General features: G+C 50.6%; 9 protein-coding genes across 9 annotated transcripts; 6 read left to right on the forward strand and 3 right to left on the reverse strand.

Moving 5' to 3' along the window:
* Positions 1–641: 641 nt before the first annotated feature.
* Positions 642–8,481, forward strand: BO88DRAFT_390764 (putative polyketide synthase; the record flags this gene model as incomplete). Its single annotated transcript, XM_025704968.1, has 3 exons — positions 642–1,331; positions 1,383–8,366; positions 8,434–8,481. The coding sequence occupies 3 exons, from the start codon at positions 642–644 to the stop codon at positions 8,479–8,481; spliced, it is 7,722 nt and encodes a 2,573-aa protein (XP_025561638.1).
* A 479-nt stretch (positions 8,482–8,960) lies between these two features.
* On the forward strand, positions 8,961–9,290 carry BO88DRAFT_416218 (uncharacterized protein; the record flags this gene model as incomplete). Its single annotated transcript, XM_025708239.1, has 1 exon — positions 8,961–9,290. One exon carries the CDS (start codon positions 8,961–8,963, stop codon positions 9,288–9,290), a length of 330 nt encoding a protein of 109 aa, XP_025561639.1.
* A 417-nt stretch (positions 9,291–9,707) lies between these two features.
* Positions 9,708–10,588, reverse strand: BO88DRAFT_464588 (DUF3632 domain-containing protein; the record flags this gene model as incomplete). Its single annotated transcript, XM_025711332.1, has 2 exons — positions 9,708–10,144; positions 10,189–10,588. 2 exons carry the CDS (start codon positions 10,586–10,588, stop codon positions 9,708–9,710), a joined length of 837 nt encoding a protein of 278 aa, XP_025561640.1.
* Positions 10,589–11,266: 678 nt separating this feature from the next.
* Positions 11,267–11,955, forward strand: BO88DRAFT_426540 (uncharacterized protein; the record flags this gene model as incomplete). Its single annotated transcript, XM_025708910.1, has 2 exons — positions 11,267–11,588; positions 11,690–11,955. The coding sequence occupies 2 exons, from the start codon at positions 11,267–11,269 to the stop codon at positions 11,953–11,955; spliced, it is 588 nt and encodes a 195-aa protein (XP_025561641.1).
* A 1,534-nt stretch (positions 11,956–13,489) lies between these two features.
* Positions 13,490–14,147, forward strand: BO88DRAFT_416221 (Ribonuclease/ribotoxin; the record flags this gene model as incomplete). Its single annotated transcript, XM_025708240.1, has 2 exons — positions 13,490–13,787; positions 13,867–14,147. 2 exons carry the CDS (start codon positions 13,490–13,492, stop codon positions 14,145–14,147), a joined length of 579 nt encoding a protein of 192 aa, XP_025561642.1.
* Positions 14,148–15,165: 1,018 nt separating this feature from the next.
* Positions 15,166–17,048, reverse strand: BO88DRAFT_464594 (cytochrome P450). Its single transcript, XM_025711333.1, has 3 exons — positions 16,829–17,048; positions 16,280–16,776; positions 15,166–16,221 (listed from the first exon to the last, which is right to left on the reverse strand). The coding sequence occupies exons 1-3, from the start codon at positions 16,964–16,966 to the stop codon at positions 15,189–15,191; spliced, it is 1,668 nt and encodes a 555-aa protein (XP_025561643.1). The 5' UTR covers positions 16,967–17,048; the 3' UTR covers positions 15,166–15,188.
* An 873-nt stretch (positions 17,049–17,921) lies between these two features.
* Positions 17,922–20,319, forward strand: BO88DRAFT_444660 (uncharacterized protein; the record flags this gene model as incomplete). Its single annotated transcript, XM_025710128.1, has 5 exons — positions 17,922–18,212; positions 18,279–19,082; positions 19,137–19,346; positions 19,393–19,541; positions 19,587–20,319. Exons 1-5 carry the CDS (start codon positions 18,120–18,122, stop codon positions 20,317–20,319), a joined length of 1,989 nt encoding a protein of 662 aa, XP_025561644.1. The 5' UTR covers positions 17,922–18,119.
* On the reverse strand, positions 20,233–20,865 carry BO88DRAFT_367864 (RidA family protein). The gene is made up of 2 exons (XM_025704088.1): positions 20,747–20,865; positions 20,233–20,692 (listed from the first exon to the last, which is right to left on the reverse strand). The coding sequence occupies exons 1-2, from the start codon at positions 20,856–20,858 to the stop codon at positions 20,397–20,399; spliced, it is 408 nt and encodes a 135-aa protein (XP_025561645.1). The 5' UTR covers positions 20,859–20,865; the 3' UTR covers positions 20,233–20,396.
* A 216-nt stretch (positions 20,866–21,081) lies between these two features.
* Positions 21,082–23,298, forward strand: BO88DRAFT_444662 (LipA and NB-ARC domain protein). Its single transcript, XM_025710129.1, has 2 exons — positions 21,082–21,503; positions 21,562–23,298. Exons 1-2 carry the CDS (start codon positions 21,337–21,339, stop codon positions 23,231–23,233), a joined length of 1,839 nt encoding a protein of 612 aa, XP_025561646.1. The 5' UTR covers positions 21,082–21,336; the 3' UTR covers positions 23,234–23,298.
* The last annotated feature ends 647 nt before the right edge of the window (positions 23,299–23,945 follow it).

Consider the following 23,945-nt stretch of genomic DNA (forward strand, 5'->3'; position numbering starts at 1 on the left):
CCGTTGAATACCTAACCCCTATTCTACACCGTGTCCGTACCCATCATCGCCAACCACTATGGAAACTCCGTCCCTCAATAACTCCGTCCCTTTCCCCGCCATCCAATCCAATCCAATCCTCTGCCCAGAGTATATCCATATCCCCCTTCTTCTGACCGCTCATTGAGTCAAAAGCCCCGTCGTGGTCACTCGTACAACAGTATCGTATCCACCGTACCTTTCCACCCACTTCCCACCTAACCTTACTAGCTAGTCAATTTCGCTGATACGGTTATGCTTACGCTCACTCCCGAAGAGATAACCCGGTTAACTAACTCCGGCCGACGTTGAGCCAAGACCCTCATAAAAAAGCAAATGCGTCTGTCATATCCAACGATATACGAGCTGTCTCAATATAACCCCCCCTCTTTAGACTGTTCATTGGTCTTTGCTATCAAACTAGCAAATGCTAAGTTAGGCTTGGTCACGAATACGAGTGCTTGGGTGGCTTCTCTATTTCCCCAAATCACCCAATTACCTACCCAATTGAATAACCGGTTAACGGATAACGGGTTGGTTAGTTGACTAGTCAAGTGAAGTGGACAAGTTGACTATTATTGACCGACTCTCCAAAACAAGGCCATCAATCAATCAACACCGCCATGCCCGCCAATCCTCCACCACCCCAACAACAACATCATCCCCAACATACCACCCTCCTCACCCAAATTCAACAATCCAAAGAAAAAAGAAGCATCCTTCTCTTCGGCTGCCAATCCCCCACCTTCACACCGACCCAATTTCACCTCCTCAGAGAAACCATCCACTCCCACCCAGAGAATCACTGGGTGTTGGACGCTTTCGCCTCACTTCCAGATTATTTCCAACACTTTAACACCTACATCCCTTGTCTCCGACAACGTCTCCCAGACGCAGAGTCCCAGCTTCGCGAACTCCGTCGCTGGGTCCTAGGTCCCAATGTACAAGTCAAAGAGGAGTGGTTCCCCCTGCCGTATGTGTTGCATGCGCCGTTGTTTATGGTGGGGCATTTGGTGCAGTTTGGGGAGTTTTTGAGACTTCGGGATTGGGGGAAAGTGGATGGGGATGGGGATGCGGTGGAGTTCGTGGGCTTTTGTATTGGCTTTTTGAGCGCTGCTGTGGCGGCTGCCACTGTGGCTGAAGGGAAAGGGCTAGATGGGTTGAAGGTTTGGGGGGCGGTTGGGGTGAGGTTGGCGATGTTGCTCGGGGTTATGGGGGATGCGATGGAGGCGGAGAGGAGGTTTACGTCTGTTACTGTTGGGTGTGGAAAGGATGAGGGTGAGTTGGAGGGGGTGCTGGCGGAGTTTCCTGAGGTATGTTTATTGTGGTTTAGGGGGCGCGTTGGGGATATACTGACTGTGTAGGCGTACGTCACCGTTCGATATGACGAAAATCGTAGCACGATTATGACTCCGAGGAGTAGTCTCTCTTCCCTACTACACGCCTTGCACGACGCTGGGCTTTCGGCTGCCCATATCAACTTTAACGGCCGATACCACTGGTCCGGACACCGGAATACCCTCGATGCGCTCTATGCTCTCTGCGATGCACACCCTACGCTGCAGCTCCCTGATGCATCCCAGATGAAGCATCAAACATGGCCGAACATTACCGGCGAGCCTATACAGTTTGGGCCCCTCCATCGCCTCGTTCTACAATCCGTCCTTTCCCAGCAGTGCATGTGGTACCAGACATTCTCATCAATATACCACACCCATTTACAAAGCACCAACGCGATCGTAATAGAATTCGGCCACGAGCGCTGCATCCCCCCTTCTTTCCACCGCAATCTACGCGACCGTATCATCCACTTCGACGACCTCCAGCTCGATATCTACCCTCGCATCATCTCACCATTGCACCCACCTCGCATTTACGATGACGATATCGCAGTAGTCGGAATGGCAGTTCGTGTCGCGGGCGCAGACGACCTCGACGAGTTCTGGCAGCTGCTCTGCGCAGGCAAGTCCCAGCACAGGGAAGTCCCACCGGAGCGATACAAAGACTACGAGACACCGTGGCGGCCAGATGCCACTACCAGGCCCTGGTTGGGGAATTTCGTCTCCGATATCGAAGCCTTCGATCACAAATTCTTCAAGAAGGTACCCCGAGAGGTGATGGCGCAGGATCCGCAGCAGAGGCTGCTTCTTCAGGTGGCGTATCAGGCGCTGGAACAAGCGGGATACTTTTCTCACAACAAGAACAGCACCAAAGAAATCGGATGCTATGTATCTTGTTGTACCGTCGACTACGAACACAACGTCAACTGTCACCCAGCCAGCGCCTACGCTGCCACAGGCCTGCTTCGGAGCTTTATCGCCGGCAAACTAAGTCACTACTTCGGCTGGCGCGGACCAGCTCTATGTATCGATACAGCGTGCTCCGGGTCCACTGTCGCATTACACCATGCGTGTCGAGCCATCCTCAACGGCGACTGCAAAGCAGCCTTAGTCGGCGGAGCGAACTGCATCACTAGTCCGCTGGGATTTGACAACCTGAACGGTGCGTCGTTCCTCTCCCCTACAGGGCCATGCAAACCATTCGACACCAAGGCGGACGGGTACTGCCGCGGCGAAGGGGTCGCAGCGATCTTCATCAAGAAGATGTCCGATGCAGTTAAGGATGGGGATCATATTCTGGGAACGATTGCTGGTACAGCCGTCGAGCAGAATGATAATTGTACTCCTGTTGTGGTGCCGCATGCGGGATCGTTGGCAGGTTTGTTTAGGAAGGTTACGAGACGAGCGAGGGTTCATCCACGACATGTGTCGGTTGTGGAAGCGCATGGGACGGGCACGCAGGCGGGTGATCCGGCGGAATATGCCAGTGTTAGTGAGGTAATGGCTGCAAGTGTGAGGAGGAAGGGGAAGCTGTCGCTGGGATCGGTGAAGGGCTTGGTAGGGCATACAGAGGGTGTGTCGGGGATGGTGGCGCTGGTGAAGGTGCTGCTGATGATCCATGAGGAGAGAATTCCCCCGCAGCCTGGGTTTGATAGCTTGAATCCGAATATCAAGGCTGATGAGATGATTGAGATTCCGAAGGAGGTGAAGCAGTGGGAGGAGGGGTATCGCGTTGCGTTGATTAATAACTATGGGGCTTGTGGGTCGAATGCCTCCGTTGTGGTAACGCAGGCTCCTGTGTCTCGGAAGCAGGATGGTACTGTTCATCGAGATGGGCTCTCATTGCCGTTCAGGTTGTGTGGGTTGGATGAGATTAGGATCCGCAATTATGCGCGACGACTGCGGCATTTTCTGCAGCGAAAGGCACTGTCCTCAAAACATGCTTCCTCCCTGGCTAACATCTCCTTCAGCGCCTGTCGACAGTCAAATCCGACGTTGGACTGCCAGCTTGTCTTCAGCTGCTCCTCGATACACGACCTAGATGCAAAACTAGCATCTGTAGCCGACGGGCAGGACACACAGTTCATCCGGCCGAAGAAGCATGTATCTCCCATCGTGCTCTGCTTCGGAGGCCAAGTGTCCACCTTCGTGGGCCTAGACCGCACCGTTTACGACACCATGTGCGTGTTTCGCGACCATCTGGACGAATGCGACCGTCTGCTTCGACTATCCGACTATCCCAGCCTCTATCCTGGTATCTTCGAGCGCACCCCGATAACAGACCACGTCGAGCTGCAAACACAGCTCTTCTCACTGCAATACGCGTGCGCGCGCTGTTGGACGGACAGCGGTGTCCCTGTTTCCGCTGTTGTCGGCCACAGCTTCGGTGAGCTCACAGCCATGTGCGTTTCTGGAGTATTATCTCTCGCAGATGCATTGACCTTAGTCGCCCGCCGCGCTCGTCTTATCCGAGATAACTGGGGCATCGATCCCGGCGGGATGATCGCGGTGGAAGGCGACCGGGTGGATATCGACGGTCTCCTAAGCGAGTCTGCGAAGGCAACACCCATCGGCGTAGACCTTGTAGGCATTGCTTGCTTCAATGGCCCCCGTAGCTTCACTCTCGCTGGCCCCATAGTAGCTATAAGCGTAGTCCAGCAGACTCTCACGACGCACCACACGTTCTCACGTCTCCGGTGGAAGCGACTAGATGTTACCAATGCCTTTCACAGTAGCTTGGTAGAGCCGCTGATGTCTGACCTGCACGACATAACGCAGGACCTGACACTCAGCGAGCCGAGCATCCACCTAGAACGCGCGAAGGAGCATGCAGTATCCGGTCTGCCACCTAAAAGTATAGTAGCCGATCACCTACGCCAGCCTGTGTATTTCAGCCACGCTGTTCGGCGTCTGGCTGCAAAATACCCCTCTTGTGTCTGGCTAGAAGGGGGCTCCGGATCAACCATCACGCTGATGATTAGTCGCGCTTTAGAGGCATCCAGCGTGAATCATAGATTCCAAGCTGTCAACATCACCGGGCAGAACGGTGTCCGCGACTTGACGGACGCCACGATAGGCCTTTGGAAGGAGGGCGTGCCCACGACGTACTGGGCGCACCACTTCACCCAAGCCCCAGATTACGGCATTGTATTACTGCCGCCGTATCAGTTCGAGAAGAGTCGACATTGGATGGATAATAAGCCATTGCCGGCAGTCAACCATCAACAGATCAATCCTCAAAGTGACCAGACACTGGAGTTTCTTGGCTATCAAGACAAACATCAGCTGATCGCCAAGTTTCGCGTCAATACCACCCACTGCAAGTACAAAGAAGCATTATCTGGTCATGTAGGTGCGCAGACGGCTCCTCTTGCTCCAGCGTCGCATATGCTGGACAACGTTGTAGAGGCACTGCGGAGCCTGCCAGAAGGACGAGGAAAGATTCCACAAGTGCGGAATGTAACAAGTGATGCACCACTTGGGCTTGACAGCCGAGATGTCTACATCCTACTGCATGCGCAAAATAAGGAGAAGACCATCTGGAACATGAAATATACCAGCGAAGATAGCCGGAAAGGTGCTCGCTCTCAAATGGAGCATTGCGTCGCCCAGATTAGAATGTTTGACCCCGACGACGTGGAACTTTCTGCCGAGTTTGCTCGTTACGGTCGCCTGATAAATCATCGACGTTGTCGGGAACTCCTCCACGATGCCAACTTAGATGACGTGCTGCAAGGCCGCAATATCTACCGTTACTTCTCCGAAGTGGTTGACTATTCTGAGACATATCGCGGGGTGACAAAGCTTGTAGGCAAAGGGAACGAATCGGCCGGGCGCGTAGTCAAAAAATATTTAGCCGAGACTTGGGCCGATACCTTCCTCTGCGACTCCTTTAGCCAGGTTGGCGGGTTCTGGGTGAATTGCATGACGGACCGGTCGCCATCGGACATCTATATCGCCAGTGGTATGGAGCAGTGGATGCGCACGCCGATGTACGCGGACCCGGAGACACCGCGACCGGAAACATGGGATGTTTTAGCGACACACGAGCGATCGGATGGTTTTTATACCAGCGATATCTTCGTTTTCGAGCCGAACAGTGGTCAATTGGTGGAGATCTTTATTGGCATGAAATACTCGCGTGTGCCCAAGGCGATGTTCTGCAAGATCCTTGCCAGGTTGAACTTGGGCGATGCTCAGGTCAACCCCGTTAGACCTGTGACGACCTCAGCATTTGCTTCTGATGAGAAGAATCGAGAACCACCGGCAGATAGAGAAACGAAACACAAGACAGCAGACCTGCCCGTACGCATCAAATCGGTGGTGGCTAACTTTTGCGCCGTAGACCCTAGTGAGATTCGCGATGATAATAACATAGCAGATGCGGGCGTGGATTCTTTGATGGCGATGGAATTGGCGCGAGAGTTAGAAGAAGCCTTCAAATGTACCCTGCCAGCCACGGCCTTGATGGAGGCAGAGACATTCCGCGAGCTTGTCGTTGCAGTGCAGAAAGCGATGGGATTGGACATCAACACCCAAGAGAGCATTGATAGTAACACTACATCCGACAATGGTGATCAAGATACCGAGTCGGTCGATGTGTCTTCTGAAACAAACACCAGCGCCAGCACAGACACCCCAGAACTTCATTTACCTGAAGACATTGTCCTAAAGGCTTTTGGTGAAACCAAAGCCTTGACCGATCAGTTCCTGTCGGAGAATCACTGCAGTGGGCGCGTCCACAGCTTCAACCCTCTCCAAATGCAGCTCTGCGTCACCCTCACGCTAGAGGCGTTCGAGGCTCTAGGCTCGTACATCCGCATTGCGCAGCCAGGAGCACGCCTGGATCGCATCCCCCATGACCCCCAGCATCAGGAGTTGGTCGACTACTTATACCGACGGCTAGAAGAAGCCGGCCTTGTGGACATGGAAGAGACGGTCGCGATCCGCACAGGAGTCGCATGGACTGACAAGTCCAGTGCCACCATTTTGGAAGATATTAATCGTAGCTATCCTGAATTCGCAGGTGCTAGCAAGCTTGCCTTTTACACAGGGAGCAAGCTGGCTTCTGTCCTGCGCGGTGACCAGGACGGCCTTCAGCTAATCTTCGGAACCAAAGAGGGACAAGAACTCGTTTCCTGGATGTACGGCGATGAGTCTCACAATGTTACCGGGTACAAGCAAATGTTGTATTATATCCAGCGTCTCGCGAGTCTACTTGACAAAAGGCCAGGAGGACCACTGAGAATCCTTGAGATGGGTGCCGGAACTGGAGGTGGTACCAAGTGGCTGCTTCCAGGTCTCGCTAAACTTGGAATTGCTGTTGAGTATACGTTTAGCGATATTTCGCCTGCTTTCCTGGCTCAAGGTCGTCGGCGGTTCAAAGACTACTCATTTGTAAGATATAGAGTGCACGATATAGAGAAGACGCCAGCAGATGATCTCCTTGGGACCCAGCATATCATTATCGCGAGCAATGCTGTGCATGCGACATCAAACCTGCAAGTCTCCACTAGTCATATGCGAGAAGCATTACGGCCAGATGGAGTGGTCATGATGCTCGAGATGACCCGGCCGCAATTTGCCATTGACATAGTATTCGGACTTTTTCACGGCTGGTGGGTGTTTAATGACGGTCGCACTCATGCCATTACCAGTGAGCGACGCTGGGAGACAGACTTGCATGCCGTTGGGTATGGTCATGTCGACTGGACAGATGGCTATTCACCAGAAGTGAGCGTTCAACGCGTCATTCTCGCAACATGCACGGGAAATCAAAACCCACGTCTGCCTCTGGGCCCGAGACCAAAGAGCATAGACATTTTCACGGGAATTGACTCTGCAGCTCGTAAACAAACTACTGATAGATACATTTCGCGCGCTATTGAAGGTTTCACGGTTCCTGTGCCTGGTGCAGGGACTATTTCAGGCTCTGTAGGGGTGCTGGTCACTGGAGCCACTGGCAGCCTGGGTAGTCATCTCGTGGCACACCTGGCTCGGACGAAGGAAGTTGAACGCGTTTACTGCATCAACAGAGGGGGTGCGGAGCAACCAATGCAGCGGCAAAGACGAGCACTGGCCGATCGCGGCATAACTTTGACTGCGGACGAGTGGGACAAAGTGAGAGTTCTTGCCATGCAAGACGAAGGGCCACTCCTAGGACTTCCAACTGAGCAGTATGATACATTGAAGAGAGCTATAACGCATATTATCCACAACGCTTGGCCCATGAGTGGAGCAAAGAGCGTAGCGGCCTTCGAATCGCAGTTTCGGATGATGAGAAGCTTGGTTGATTTAGCTTCCGAGATATCGTCTCTTCGTTCGCCTGACGATCGTATTGGGTTCCAATTTATATCATCAATTGGCACAGTCGGCCATCGGCCGCTATTGACTGGCGAGGCAACTGTTTTAGAAGGCCACGGCACGATCGACTGGGCCTTGACTAATGGCTACGCGGAAGCCAAGTTTGTCTGCGAGCAAATTCTCCATAGGACCTTGTGTCAACACCCTCACCGATTCAACGCAATGGTAGTAAGGCCCGGACAAATAGCAGGAGCGTCGACAAGTGGGTACTGGAATGCTGCAGAGCACTTTCCGGCTCTCCTTAAATCCGCCCAAACATTGAAGATCCTCCCCTCATTGGATGGGGTGCTATCCTGGACACCGGTGAATGCCGTTGCAGCCACCCTATCGGACCTTCTCTTTACAAAAGATCCACACTCAATATATCATATTGACAATGCGGCCCGTCAGTCGTGGTCTGATATGGTAAGGCTCCTCGCGCAGGAGTTGAACATTCCACCGGACAACATTATTCCATTTCCCGAATGGATCCAACGAGTCAAAGAATTCCCCGGAACGCGAGAAGACAATCCTGCCACTGTGATGACAGATTGGCTGCGTGATAATTTTGAGCGCATGTCGTGCGGGGGACTGTTGCTGGACACTTCGCGTGCACGCGAAAGGTCGCCTTCGCTACGGGCACTGGGCCCTGTGAGCGAGGAGGTGGTGCGTCGGTATATTCAAAACTGGAGGCAAATAGGGTTTCTGCATTGATAGAGGGTATGATATTTAGAAACTTGCGTTCTTGACGGACGGTTTGCACATCGCGTTGTTGCTGTGATGGGTTCCCGTCAGACCTTCCACCTCCGCTTTAGGAAAGGCTGCAGATGATGATAGGCAGAGCTCATGCCAATTTGAGCGCGTTAGCCTTAGGCTGAATACTCTGCCCGAGGCTTTACGCAAGTCTTCCAATTCATCTTTTGCAGTACTCCTTTATGGCAACCCTGCACCGTATACTCAATCCGAAAGTCATGTATCATAAATTACCACATGCTAAGGCCATTGAGATCCCGTTCAGTACAGCCTTCGATGAAGTCATTCCTGGATACCTTCTCGGGGCACGGACAGCTTGAGTCTGATCTCCTCCAACTTCACAAATTCCTACGCGCCTTGCATCATCATACCTCTTCTTCCTGGATTAATAGGCACCCTACAACACCTCAGAGATAAGGATACCGAAGTGGGGTCCTTATCCCATATACAAGTTTTCCTAATGATTACTCGAAAGCTTCCATGTCATGACTATACCGTGGCGTTGTTATGAGCCCTGCCAGAAGAGGTCGCAGCAGTGAAGCTTCTTCTCGACGAAGTCCACGGGCCTCCAAGTCTGCCACATCCCGATCACAACCCTACGGCTTCGGTAGTTTAAGTGGCCACGATATCGTCATCATCGCCCTTCCGGCTGGTGTTTACGGAACGATCTCTGCCACTTCGGCAGTAGTTGAGCTGCGCAGAAAGATTTCAGCTGTCAAACTTGGACTACTCTTTGGCATTTGCAGTGTCGCTCCCGGTAAAAGCTATGATAACCGTCTCGCGAACGGACTATCATGTATCATCGGCAATGGGAATCTGGAGAGTGCTATAGTATGAAATACGATACTACTCAAACAGTATCATCAAAAAACGAAGAATAGAAGTTATTGACGCACTTTTGACAGCGAGGTTCCAGGCTGGCAGAATAACAATTCTGATACAATCGGAGATTCCTTCGAGCTGTGTGCGAAGTTCTGTACCAATGCGGTCTACATTTGTACCTGGGCGCTTTACTAGTATATAGTCAACTTGACAGTCCATGGTTCGATAATTGTCGGTGACAGTGATCGGCTAGCTGATGTATCGCACGCAGCATATACCTACTTTACTGGAACTTCTGGCCCGTTGTAAGCTAAAATAAGCAAAGGAAGAATTCCTGCACGTTCAATTTCTAGGGCGTGACGTGCCTTCTATGATATTACTACCGAGCTAATATCCAGCGGAATACCTTCTTCCATCACCTCCTCCGGATCCTCACTCTTCCCGCTCCGCTTTCTCAATGTTTTCCAACGCCTTCCGTATCATCTCCTGCGTACTTTCCCTGGGAAATTCCAGTTGTGCCGCCTTCAGTCCATCTTTCCAAATGCGCCATTTTTCCATATTAAAGCGCCGGCGTGGAGGCGGATCATCATCATCTCCATATTCCCGTCCGATTTGGCAATTCTCCCACACACGCTGGCCGGCATGGATATACCAGATACATGCAGTGCGCACCGCTTCCTCTATCAGCGGCCCTTCCTCGAATGCCGATCGGCAGGAGTACAGAGCGTACAGCGATACATCCATGGGATGGCGGAGATGCTCTGCTTTTGCAGTAAGCTGCGCCATAAAAGCGTTGCGGTTCTCCCACTCCTGAAGTTTTCTTGGAGGATACTCCGTCTGGGGATCCTCATCGACCTGCCGGGCATATTCTGATAGAGTTAATCACGGCTTGGTTGATGGGAGAGAGACGTACCAGGCTTGAATCTGAATCCATACATATCAGCCAAGTATAGTTCGAGGTATGGAAGCTCCGTCCATAGTTTCAGCTCGATCGCCGTGGGCGACTGGCCGGTATCAGGATCGGTAAGGTCAACACGTTGGAGCTCAGCAATAAATTCAACGAGCTTGCGCTGCTTTGCAGGTGGGGTGAGATTTATGATCTCTACGAGCAGGAGCATGGTGAACCATGTGTGGTTGCCATCAATTTCAGACGGGGGTTCTTGTCCATGGTGTAGGTTCTCTCGTACCCGCAGAAGCCGTTGGACTGCCTCAGTGGGTGAAACATCGGGATTCTGAAGCAAGTCATTAATGACTCGGAATTCTGGTCGCACAACGAGGTCTTCGCCGAGCTCTTCCCTGATGGTCTCTTCCATGATGGTGGCTTTGAGGTTCTGGAGGGAAATTGGTCCAAGACACGCTTGGAGTGCTTTAAATAATGAGCGTGGGGTCTGGTTGGAAAGCGGTCAGCACTAATGAATTGATCAGCCAACCGTTTCCAAAACGAGGTCGAGTTCAGCCTTCTATGTTGGTCATACAAAAAATCAGATTTGTGGATCCCCCACCTTACAAAGGATCAGGTCCCTGCATCTGATGGGTGTTTTTCATATGAAAGGGTCCTAACATGTGCGGGAGATGCCGTTGCAGCCTCTAAGATGGCCCGGCCCCCACTTGGTAAGGAGATCCAGATACACCGTTACCCGAATGTCGGTCTCTAATTCTGGTTTAGCTGGTAGCAGTCCTTTACTATTTGGCCCCATCGTGGCCCCCATCACGGGAGTATAATTAGCTAAGCGACTTCGTATACTATATAGACTTCTGAGACACTTCTTGGGGGCTGAGACGCTCTTGGGGGCTTCATGTTTTTGGCCTCTATAGCTCATGGTATGATGAGGCAAACCATGCAGCAGGGTATAAAGTCTGCCCTTTCGCATCCTTGTTCCTGTCCTCATCTCGTCATTAGCTCAGACACTCACTTAACAATCCCTTTCATACTTTGATTACAAGTCTTTCCTTCAAGCAACCCCCCAACTGAACACATTCACTCTATCAATATGTTTTTCACCTTCAAGCCCACCATTCTTTTGGCCCTGGCCCTGACCGCGATTGCCAGCCCAATCGCTAACCCGACGGTCGATGATGCCAACACCCTGGTCGCCCGCGCCACTAGGAAAGATGTCGATTGCAACGGAGTGAGATTCACTAAAGCAGACATTCATAATGCCATTGAACAATCCAAGGTGGTTGAAAAGGGCAGGGAGACAAACGCCAGGGCCTATGGCAAGTATCCAGCGGTATACGGCAATGGCGAGGGCATTTTTGGCTCCACCAGCACCCTGTATGAGTATCCCTTGGTCTCAGGAACCTATAGCGGAAGTAAGTTACCCCATTTCTGCTTCTGTCTTGCACTTTCTTGCTGTCCACTGGCTCGTATTCGAGTAGGCGAGCATGCACTAACAAGCTTTGAATTGTAACAGAGAAGACTGCCGGAGAACCGGGTAGCTACCGCGTCATCATGAACGAAAAGTACACCTATCAGGGATCACTCTATCACATCGCGGGTGGCGGTTTCAAAAAGTGCAAGGATCTCGACGATACACCTACCACCACCACTACTACTACCACGACTACTACTGCTAAGGCTACCACCACTGCTACTACCAAGGCTAATAGTGGCAACACGAGTCACAAATCCGGCAACAAGTCTGGCAGCAAGTCAGGTAAGAAGACTGGAAGCCACTAAAGTGATTCTGCTTCATTGCCTACACGGGCGCAGGTGAAAGTCACGACCGTCAGACCATCGAGGAAGAAGTCCCAACAGAGGATGGCGGGGAGGTGGGAATAGCAGATCTGACATAGTCATGGGTCCTGTACTCTAGTTTTGTATGATTGAACAGTTGTATAATAGCCCTGATGCAGTTCTTTCCACATAGACTTACATCCACTGAGTCTCAATGAAATTGATAGAAGAGAAGATTAAATAGAGAGACACTTGTTTCCTTAAATCAACGGTGGTGGTAATATTTCGAGGAATCTAAGTTTCTTACATTATATCGATAGCCCCAGATTGTATATATTCGTATCTGGCTATATGAATAATATACAATAAAATCTAACACTGATGCAATACCTACTATCGTACAGTGAGTGAGTAGTTATATTCAATCTCTTCCCATGATTGCATTAGTTCACAGCAGGCAAGGCGCTAGCATGGCGAAGAAAGAGGCTGTTCATAGTGACGTATTAGCTATAGTAGTTATAATACAGGGTGCTTTTCTATTGATCTATTCTAATTAAAGATAGATGCTACTTAATTATTATAATCATAATTTAAATTTCTTATATCCTTTAAAACTGGAGAAAACTCCGTTATATATATGTATTAATTCCTCTCTGATATTACAGACACACCGAGCTTGATGTGCTGCACCCTTGGCAACCATATACATGCTACTCTTGGACATAGTCTATCAGGATCCTGAATCAATTCATTGATAAATTGATATTCCGGTCGAGCAAGATATTTTTCACCGAAATCTTCTATAACGAGGGTTGGGGGTGGAAAGAAAGATGGATCAGAACACAATCTGATCAATTCAAAATAAAGGGCGTTGGGGCTGTTTGAAGCGGTTAGCATTGAGAAACTGATCAGACAACCGTTTCCAACAGTCCACCTTCGCGCTCCTGGAATGGAACTGAAACTTTTGTTTCCTATATAAAGAATACGAACTGTGAGACAACCCCACATTATATAGGATCAAACCCCGCATACGATAGGCGATTTTCATAGGAAAGGGTCCTAACGTGTGCGGGTGGCACCGTTGGCCCGTAAGCTGCAGCGTCAAAGATCGCCCGGCCCCCATTCCTCAGATGGATCTCAGTGCACCGGGATTCTACTACCAGAGACGATCTTCGGTTCGGTCCAGTTGGCAGCTGTCTAATCTCTTTTTGGCCCCCTCCTAACCCCCACCATGGGGATATACATAGCTAAGCGACGTTGTATACTCTATAGACAACTGAGACATTCCTTGGGGCTGAAAACCGTTTTTGAGGGCTCAACCTCCTCAGTCATAGTAGTATATGGCAAGATACAATCACGGAGAAGGCTAATAGATACTGGCTCTTTGCACCACCATTCTGGTTTTCATCTCGCAATCAAGTCACTCACTCAACAACTCTCTCCTTCTTTCAATACCAGTCTCTTATTCGGACAAACATCCGTCAACACATTCTTTCCAACCAAACCATTTTGTTTCCAGATAAAAACAAAAGTCATTATGCTTTTCAGTCTCAAGCCCACCCTTTTTCTAGCCCTGGCTCTCACTGCAGTCGCTAGCCCCATCGCCAACCCAACGGCTGATGAGCCTAGTACTCTTGTTGCCCGCGGCCGCGCGAAGATCAAAGATGTCAACTGCGATGGAAAGATCTTAACCAAAACGGACATCAACAACGCCATCAGACAGTCCAAAAGTGGCGGTGGTGGGATATATCCAGTTCCCTTCAAGAACTACGATGGCTTCTTTGGTGCCTCCAATATGAAAGAGTATCCGTTGATCCCGGGTGGTACATATACGGGTGAGCTGCCCCAATCTTGCCTCTTCTTGAACTTTTCGTTCCGATATACGAGACTGTGCTAATGAAAAAAAACTTGAAGGAAATGGCCAACCGGGAAAGTACCGGGTTATCATGAATGGGAGTAACCAGTATGTGGGGTCGGTGTATCATCCTACGCTTGCGGGCAATACTTTCAAGAAGTGCAGTAATATTGCGGACAGTCCTACCACCACGACTACTACAACGACTACTATCAGGGCCACTACCACTGCTACTGTGGAGGCTACTGCAAATTATAGTGGCAACTCCTCTGGCAACTCTGGCAGCAAGTCTAGCAAGAAGACTAGCAAGAAGCCCAGTACCAAGACCGGATCCCACTAGAGACGCACCCGCTTGCAACACCGATGACACCAATACGTTCTCATAGAGAACTGCCTGCGCAAGGTCCAAGCACGCTAGGAGAAAGGGTTCTCCATTGCCGGAGGGAAAGAAGGTTGGGTTTGCGGATCTTTAGGGCGATACCTTTGTCATATGTATAGTATTGAACAATTCTAATACTTGAAGTATCTTGGAAGATATACCATCCCTTGTGCCATAAAGAAATAGACTATAGCAATACACGCAATTAAATCAATTTGAACAGGCTGAGCCACCTAGGATTCCATTTGATAGGTTTAATAGTCGCCTGGATCTTCATGATTGGTATCCTCAACGCCTGCTGCAGATATATGCTCATTTCCTCGATCAAGCGACGCAGCAATAGCAAGCATTATCTGAGAACTTCATCACGGTTGCACCTAAGGCTGTGTGTCCGCACCACTCTATCCTCATAGTACAATGAAGGATTGCTCCCCTAGAAGACACGTTGGTGCCAATACAGGCGCGGCAGTGAGCGTGATTGACACGCTGGGATGTATAGTCATTGGTACACAACAAGCGATCATTAATTGTTTACGGGTGGGGTTAATTGGCTCTTGACGGGAGATGGAAGTGGCGAAAAGGAGGAAGATTCAAAGAGAAATATTGGCTAGAGTAGCTTCTAGCATAGCTGCTTTTTTAAGTTGGTCCATATCTGTTTTTTGTAGATAAATACCAATTGATCACTGCGACTGCGACTCAGCTCACTCACATGCAACAAACGCAATATTAGTCAGTTTATAGCAAAGCCTACAAAGGAGGCATGTATTTAAATCAGGTCTGCTGAAATATATTTCTTTACCCTCTCTAAACATATTAAGGGTGTATGGCTGTTTTCTACACAGCTTATTAAAATCTTAATACAGCATAGTCAGCACTTCTACATCCCGATTTAGCATCTACTAGAACTCATGCTACAATAGATACCCTTTAACAAGATGATATGTTTACAAGCACATCCTCAATCACGTATAATGTACACATAATATCAAACAACCATACTACTTACACAGCCAACCTCACCTTACACGGATACCCCTGAGCCGGATGCGCTGCGCCCTTGGCAACCATATACGCCCTCTCTCCAAACATAGTCCGCACCGCGCCAGCCGCCGGATTCTTACGATCCCACTCCTCATACTGACTATCAAAGTCAAACTCCCGCACCAGCATAGCCAGAGTAATCTTAATAGCCAACATAGCCATGTTCTGCCCCACACAGTCTCGTGCACCACGCTCAAAGGGCCGCCATCCACCAGTAGGCGGATAGAGCTCATGCCCCGGCTCAACAAGCCAGCGATCGGGGACAAACTCGTGGGCATGGGGCCAGTACCCTGGGTTCCGTTGGATAGCGGTATGCACGATCCAGACGGGGCAGTCATCTACAGGGAAGGTCCGTCCATCGGTGCTGTGGGTGTCAGTGAGTGAAATGCCTGGACGGCCCCATCGGATGCCATTTGCTGGTGGGAAGAGACGGAGTGCTTCTTTGATGACGGCGGTGGTGTAGGACAATTGGTTGATCTTTTCGGGGTGTTCCCTGATTTGTGTTGCGACGGTCGTGGTATCGGGGCCGAAGATTTCTTCGTGTTCCTTGCGGATCTTGACGAGGGTGTCGGGGTATTTGGAGAGGAGGTAGAGGCAGTAGATAATGGTCACAGCGGTTGAGTCGTGTCCGACGAAGAGGAAAAGACGAATTTGGATGATGGCCCAGGCTTTGAATTCGGGGTCTAGGGTCGAGATCTGGGTTTGGCTTGCGGGTCGGTTCTTCATGTATTCGGCGATCACTATGTCCATGATGGATTTACCGCGGGTCTTGGAAGTTTGCTCGTGTTGTAAATATTCCTGGTAGCGTTTTTCCAGTTCCAGGCCAATGTGGTGGTTCATGATCTGGCTGTTCCGCCATTGACGGTACAACCGATGAATGTTCCAGCGTCGCAAGGGATTGTTCTCTCCTTCTCGACCGCATTCGAGCTCGATGGTGCTGCGCATTGCGGCGGCGATGGGGTTGTGGCCGGTTTGGTAGTTGAAGCGGGTGTTCCTGGTGGTTTGTCAGTGACTGTAATCGTCAGACATGTCTACGATCGGGTTATTCTTACAGTGCAACATTGCCAACTACATCCATCATATAGTTACAAGCAAGGTCGTCCATGGAGAATGTATCGCCCTTCTTGGCATGCTCCCGAAGAATTTCAACATATATCTCTGCTTCCTCAAGGATGTAGTCTACATGCCCTAGCACGGCTGCCATGCTAAAAGCGTGATTGAACAGGTCGCGATCACGCTTCCACACTGCACCATTCGTCGTGAAGAAATTTTCTCCACCCGCCATTGGGTTGATAAATCCAGCCAGGAGGTCGGTTGGCTTCGTCAACTTGTAGGTCTGACAGGCCTGCACGGCGAGTGGCGGAGTGGTGCAGACGAACATTGGATACATGAATGGCCAAACATCAATATAGAAGCCGTTCTGCAGTCCTGGGTACTCCATTGAGAGGATAGCAAACGACTGAGATTGCATGGCATCACTGGGACACTTCTTGGCGAGACCAGGCATGATTCGCAGATGACCGAAGATGGGATCCCAGGGAGGCATTGGCTATAGATAGACTGTTAGTCGAGCTCGACGAATCCAAGATAGGCTCACATACCATTCCTTGTTTCTTGAGACGATACATGTACAGTCGTGTCTTCACCATCTTGTAAAAGAACGAGATGAGGCATACCGCCGCCAAAGCCATGGCGATGCGGCCGGTAACACCTTCCCGTTGGAAGTTGAAACCTTGCATTGTGAAGCAAAGCTTGAGCTGCGGGAAGGGATGAGAAAGATGGGGGATGATGGGGGAAAAGAAAAAGAAGCATGGGATTAAGGGATGATTATGATAGGCATTGGAAAAGCCGTTTATATCACTGGCGAATATTTAGTTGGGGTAACTAAGGGTGCCTAAGAGTGTAACTAGCAGGGAATAGATGCCAACGCAGGGCGCTAAGTGGCCGTTACTAGGGTTAATGACCAGGCCGGTGCAGGGAATAAGCACAGCCTGTATTGTAAGATATCGGTACCAGCCTTGCGCCTGCCCTGTGGGTGCTATAACATGGAGTATTAACTCTAGCTAAGCACTAAGACGGTTTGAAGCGCGGGAAGGAGTCTCCGACGCCGGTGATTGACGTTGCGCCCCCAGATGGATCTATCCGCGTTCACAGAGAACGGGTGATAGACATGAGATGTCCGTGCGAGCCACGAGCTTCAACCCATGACTCCGGGAAACACCGATGCTTATCACAATTGAGGTCGGATTCAGCACAGAAAAAGGGGCTGTTTCATGACGCTAGGGTCATAATTCCCTGTGGACAGAAAAAAGGAAGCTGTCTTGATGAGCGCCGTCTGTCAAGACGCACCCGTGACTGTTAGTGCATGCGGGTATTTCACCGACCGGGACGGCATGCGAAGCCAACCAGCGCCATCATACACTTGCTCCAACAGCCATCTCCAAGCCTCATAGCGAACTTGGATTCTAGTTGGCAAAATACTCTTCACTTACATACTTCGTGTATGACGTGGAAGAAATTACGCGGAAGCTATCTCCCTGCGACTGACATTCAGCTGATTGGCTGCGCCAAACAATCCAAGGCTTAGGAATCGAGTGACGTAAATAGTATGAATCTACATGCTTGATTCAGAATGTGTTTTTTTCAATTGATCAATGAATGAATTAGAGTGTTTATCCAACTAAAACCAACTAGTTTCAAGATAACATCACGTTGTTGAAGTTATTCAGGGCTTGAACGATTAACTAACCAGATGGCTGTGATGCTCGTGCTGACAAATTGACCGGTCTTTCCCCCACAGTGACCCAGTTTTCATTGACGATGGGCTGCAACCTTCTGTAAGGTCATCAAGCCTCCCTCACCAATTAAACTATGTAAAGCCTCTGGTTTGCAATGGATTCATCACGGGATGGGAGAAGCAGGGCAAAATCTCGTGGTAAATATACCACCAAAGCGTGCGAAGAATGCCGTCGGCGGCGAGCTAAGGTAAAACCTCGACGTAGAGAACAATCATTACCTAGCTCATTATGATACGATCGCTAATCCTTCTAGTGTGACGGGGTAAAACCATCATGCTCCAGATGCCTTCAGTGGAATGTGTCATGTCAATATTCAGGCACTGAAGATGGGCGCCGACCGGCTTCTAAGTCGTACGTCCTACTCCTCAGGCAGCGTATCGAATCGCTGGAGAAGCTGCTAGATCAGCACGGTATCAACACCATAGATCATGGTTCGCAGCCTCCTGGAAAAGGCTTGGATAGCTACTTGGTAAATGAAAAAATAGACGAGACATGCTCCGCGATGGATAGTCTATGTGAATCTCTCAAAGGCCAATTATCGCTGGACGAGTCATTGAACTTTGACAAAGATGGGGAGATGCGGTACTTCGGGCCTACCAGTGGGCGACTGGGATTCCAGGGCCTTCCGTCAAGCGGTGAAACCCGAGAGATCTCACAACATGAACCCCAGGCGGATGCTGCGCTCAATAGCATCGATGACTACCTCGAGCTGACAGTAACTAGTCCAATGATCGACGAAATCCCTATCTCTTTGCAGAACGAGCTCATTAACCTTTACTTTACATGGGAACAACCATGGTATCCCATCGTCGACGAGACTCTATTCAGGGAGAGCATGAGCTCCCTGGGAAAATACTGGAGTCCACTGCTTCATTACTCTATTCTCGCTTTAGGCTCTCGATATTGCGATAGCTTGCAAGTCCGACTAGATTCAAATGATCCAAACTCAGCCGGTCTGGAGTTACTCTCCCGAGCGAAGAGTCTTCTACACTTAGAGATGGAAAATCCTACTCTTGTCACTATTCAGGCTTTAGGGGTCATTGGCATGGTCTACTTTGTAGGTTCTCTCTTTCAGATGCAATTGGAGCCTGTGACTTATTGTGGCGAATAGGCAATCGGCAAAGATGCTGCTGGATGGCTTCACCATGGCATGGCGGACCGACTGTGTCTTGACATGGGCTTGAACATGGATCCGGCAGGCTTTGCAGGCACGGTCACTATATCAGCCAGGGAGGCACGCTTGAGAAGGCAAATTTATTGGACACTGTATTGTCATGACAAACTTTCCGCTACTTATACGGGGCGGATATGCTCGATGCTCGTCAGTTCTCTTATGCCGTCCTCTTTTCCTCGCTAACAGCGCGCAGGATCAGCAAGGCGCTGTCGAGTTACCATCAGATATGGGCGATTCCGCGGAGACCGTGGAGACACCTGCGGAGATTCAAAACACGGTGGTCCCTCTGCAAAGAGCACTGATCGGAATCTGCAAAATCACCGAGAACATCCTTCTCTCAATGTAAGTATCATCCCGACTACATTGACAACTCTCTGACCAAGGAAGGTGGGGTCCCAAACCACTCGTGAAGGGGACGGAGCGGCCGGAATTTCTCGAATCCAACCTTCTCGCTCTAAGATCTTGGTTCTACGATCTTCCTCAGCACCTCAGGATTGACCGTCCCAACCCTGTGCCTCAGGCATATACCCTTCATATGGTATATCATACGACGAAGATTCTACTTGCCAAACCATTCCTGATGGACCCTTACTACTACGACTCACCTGATACAAGGACTAAGACGATGGAGAAGGCTCAAACCGTATGCAGGGACTCCGCTAAGACAATGTGTGTGGTGGCTCAGAAATACTGCCGGACATTTGGCAATTTCCGACGTAGTCCAATTTCAGCCATGCATAGCACGCTATCAGCAGCTCGGGTCATTCTGGAGGAGCCAGACTGTCCGTCTAAGCGCAACCAGCTGCGAATATGTCTTGCTGCACTTGATGGACTGTCTAAGTCATGGCATCCCGCACGACATATTGCGAATAATCTTAGAAGGCTTTGTCCCATGCTGCCTAGCGAGGTGTCACCCGAGGATGGTAACATCACTGCGGTTGACCTTGACATCCATGATCCTACACAAAAGCCTTTCGATCTATTTGGCACTACTAGTGACGGGGCTATTCCGGAGCTGCATCATATGCTCGGTACTGATCTCGCGCCTTGGAGTCAGCTACCAGACGACTGCGGATACTTTGACTTGTTGAACCAGGCCACATTGGACCACGCATGGTAATTAAAAGTTATAAACATGGCCTTCGATTATAACAAGCTGTATGGCTCAGCTCCGTTTCTGAAATTCCTGATCGCAGACTATTTCGGATCATGAGCCACCACCTCAATCTCAACCCTCATATCATCCTCTCCCAACCTCGTCACGCCCACACATGTCCACAGGGGCTCGTGGTTTGGCATATACTTCTTGAAGTTCCTAACCATGGCATCCAACGCTTCGTTGTTGATGGGGACATGGTACGAGTTCACGCGGAAGACCTGCTCCCATCCTTTGCCGCCAGCGTTCTTCAAGTTCAGCTCGACGTTCTTGAAAGCTTGGTCTATCTGCGCGTTGATCTCTTTATAGAATTCACCAGTGTTTGGGTCCCAGCCGCCTGTGGTGGTTAGTTATGGGTCCCGGTATCCATATCTGCAGGAATTCGGAATACCTTGTCCAGAGCATTCAATGCGATCACCTATGCGCACGGCTTGGCTGTATTTGAACTTTTGCTGGTTCCTTTTTCCAACTCCTTCGTAGTTGTAATAGGTGAGGTGAGACATTTCGAAAGATTGATAGATAGACTAGTAAACTTGAGGAGGGTACAGCTGATGGTTACGGTTATAGTGTTGCTGGTTGCTGAAGTTCCTTTTATGTCTTCGCCGCAGCGGAATATACTTTCCGTTTGATGCAACCGCCACATGGTGGGGAGATTACAATCTTACTATTACGCAACACCACTACACAGATGGTGAACTAATTAATGGCTTAGCAAACCCATGCATACTCTATTATCTATACGTCAATATATCAACAATGCCATAGGAAAGTCCTTAACAGTTTCTTGCAGACTATTGATCCCCACCTGCCAAACCATCTTATCTTATCGCCCGCTGACTCATCACATCCGCGGCATCCGATCGACATCATCACTCGATCCAGACCATCGCAATAGGGGTCCAGGGGACTTTTCTCCTGACCATTCCCACTGAACCATAATGATTACTAGATAACCCCAATTTCCCAGTGGTGCACCACACCATGCACACCAACACAGGAATAAAGCGCAAACCCCTACCCCAGACCCCCTCCCCGGACGGCACCATCCGCGGCGTCATAACGGTATCGCCTTCACCAACACCACCGCCACAACCATGCGTATCCTCCAAGCAGCAACTCCCAAGTCCACCAACAACCACTATCACCACGTCCTCATCGCCCTCCACCACCTTACACACCACCCCTCCCCGTCCGCTCTGCCACTAGCCACAATGAACCATCCTATCCAAGTCGTACCCCCTCCCCGCTCCCACCACCACCACCCCCTCCTCGCTCCGCAACAACCCCAAACCCAACAGTGACAGGCCGCTCCACCGCCCAAAAGGCCTATAACGAAGCCACCCACTTCCTCGGCGGCCTCATAACGCACCCCACAAGCAGCACAAAACACACCACCATCCTGCGGCACTCTTCCGGCATCGTCTTCTACCGCGGCAGCACCACCTCCGTGACCATCTCCATCTTCTCCGACTCCCCCCTCCCCCCGACCCGCACACTCTACCTCCAAAGTAAAGGCTGGAGCGGCAAAACCGGAATGAAAACCAAAGCATTCCTCGGCCTCACCGACTCCTGGCTGAATGTCACCCCGACGCTGCCCGTGCACGTGCAGCAAGTCGACCCGGTCGACGAGCGCGCGTGGCAGCGCGACATTGGCAAGTTTCGCAAGAAGGCGACGGGGCGCGAGAGACAGCATGTGCTGCGCGAGACGATGGTGGTGAGGATCCCTGTTGAGGCCGGGGACGGGTATTTCCAGCTTGTGCTTTGTGGGGATGGAGAGAATAGGAGGAAGGTTATGTGTTATAGTCCGGTGTTTCGGGTGTTGTCGACGAGTTTGAGTCCTAGTTCGTGTAGGGGGGCTAGTTTGTCCACTATGCCGTTGGAAGTCGGGGCTATGGTGCTGGGGATGTATGTGCAGACTGCTGCGGAGGCGGTCGTGGCGCCGGTTACGGCCGCGGTACAGAGTAAGGTGCAGCCGTATCAGCCGAGTTGGGTGACGCAGACGGCGGCGGAAACGGCGGTTTCGGTTAGTGGGGTTGGGGATAGGGTTGGGTCGGTGTTGGGGGTTGGTGGGGATGATGATGATGGGGGAGGGAGTGGGAGTGGGAGTGGGTTGAGGGATGTGCAGGCGGGGTATCAGCTTGCGTTGGAGGAGGGGCCGAAGGCGCCATTTCCAGTCGATCTGACAGCGAGAGTGGAAGCCGGGGATAGTGATGGGCTTCGGTTTAGGGTTGGTAAGGTACCTGATATGGTGCTGGATCGGTATCGGGGGTTTTTCTTTGGGTGGGCGAGGGTTGAAGGTGTTGAGGCGACAGCGGAGAGAGGGCCTGGTTCAGCCTCAGGAACGTGGCAGGGCGTCGTGTTCTCGATTTTATACTTTGATCCGATACAACAGGAGCGAGTCAATCTCTCGCGCGCTATGCAGAAGGTCACGACTGTCCGCTTCATCGATGAACCTGCTGTGCCGGTACGAGCTCAAACCAAGCTTCAGATTCGGATCATGGGTTTTCTCCGTCCGGATGTACCTCCGCCCCGAGGCCAGACAGAAAAGGATCTCATAGCTGCTCGCGAGGCGGCTGCTGAGGCGGCCATGTTAGCTGATGCATGCGATGTGTCGTATGCGCAGAGCATTCTCGAACATCCTGCTTGGGCAGCAGATAGGTCCTTCTCGGGGACGCGAGGTATAGGCACTAATGGAGCAAATGGAAGTGGAAGTGGAGGCTGGATGGATAGAACTAGAGAAGGTGTGGAGAACGTCAAGTATCGAGGGCAGAAGCTGGCGGAGAAGGTTCCCTTGCATTGGATCGGAGTTAGGGCTCCGACGGATGAGGCAAGGGATAAGCAGATTGCTGTGAATGGGTTTTATATAGTTCGGGGGTGATGGCTGTATATATTCTTGTATATAAGATAACGTGTATACTTTAATCGGAGGTGGATGTTAATCGTGATCATAGTGATTGAAGTTAGTATCATTTCGAATACCAATCGTATGGCCAAGGTTGAACGGTCTGCTTGATCATGAGGCGCATGCTCTACAGCAAGGCCTAGAACAGATAAGCTTTCCCTTCCCTGTTCCCGTCACTCACAAATGGTGTCATCTACCAGACCATCAACTGAACCATGCGTTAATGCTGATCGATGTTCGGTGGCGGTGCAGCTGTTGACGGTGGACCACGGCCCCGAAACTATGCCTAAAAGGGGAAACAGGTGTTCGCTCCACCCAAGCTTAGGAGTGGACCGTTCGAAGTCCCTTATGAGTTCTCGAAAATGAGAGTGCGCTCCGTGTGTTTCGGTTTTTCGCTTGTGGCCATCTATGCCTCGGCTAGGCTGTCTTTCAACTGCAGTCTAGGCTGTGACTGAAAGTTCGCTTATGACTGTGTTATGTTATGATGTGGTAGTGAATGTTGAGATTTTTTGGGCGATTAACACAGTATAAAGATGCGGTCTTGTACTTGCGTTGGACTGAGTCACATGGGGCCTGTGATCGTTTTAGTTGGGAGTCTAGTTGGCTCTGTCGTAGTGAAGGAGGGAGTAAACATGGGTGCAGTGGGAAGCAGATCGATGTGACCTGTCTCAAGTCGGTGAAAGACACT

This window comes from Aspergillus vadensis (assembly GCF_003184925.1).
Source record: "Aspergillus vadensis CBS 113365 unplaced genomic scaffold BO88scaffold_15, whole genome shotgun sequence".
NCBI lineage: Eukaryota > Fungi > Ascomycota > Eurotiomycetes > Eurotiales > Aspergillaceae > Aspergillus > Aspergillus vadensis.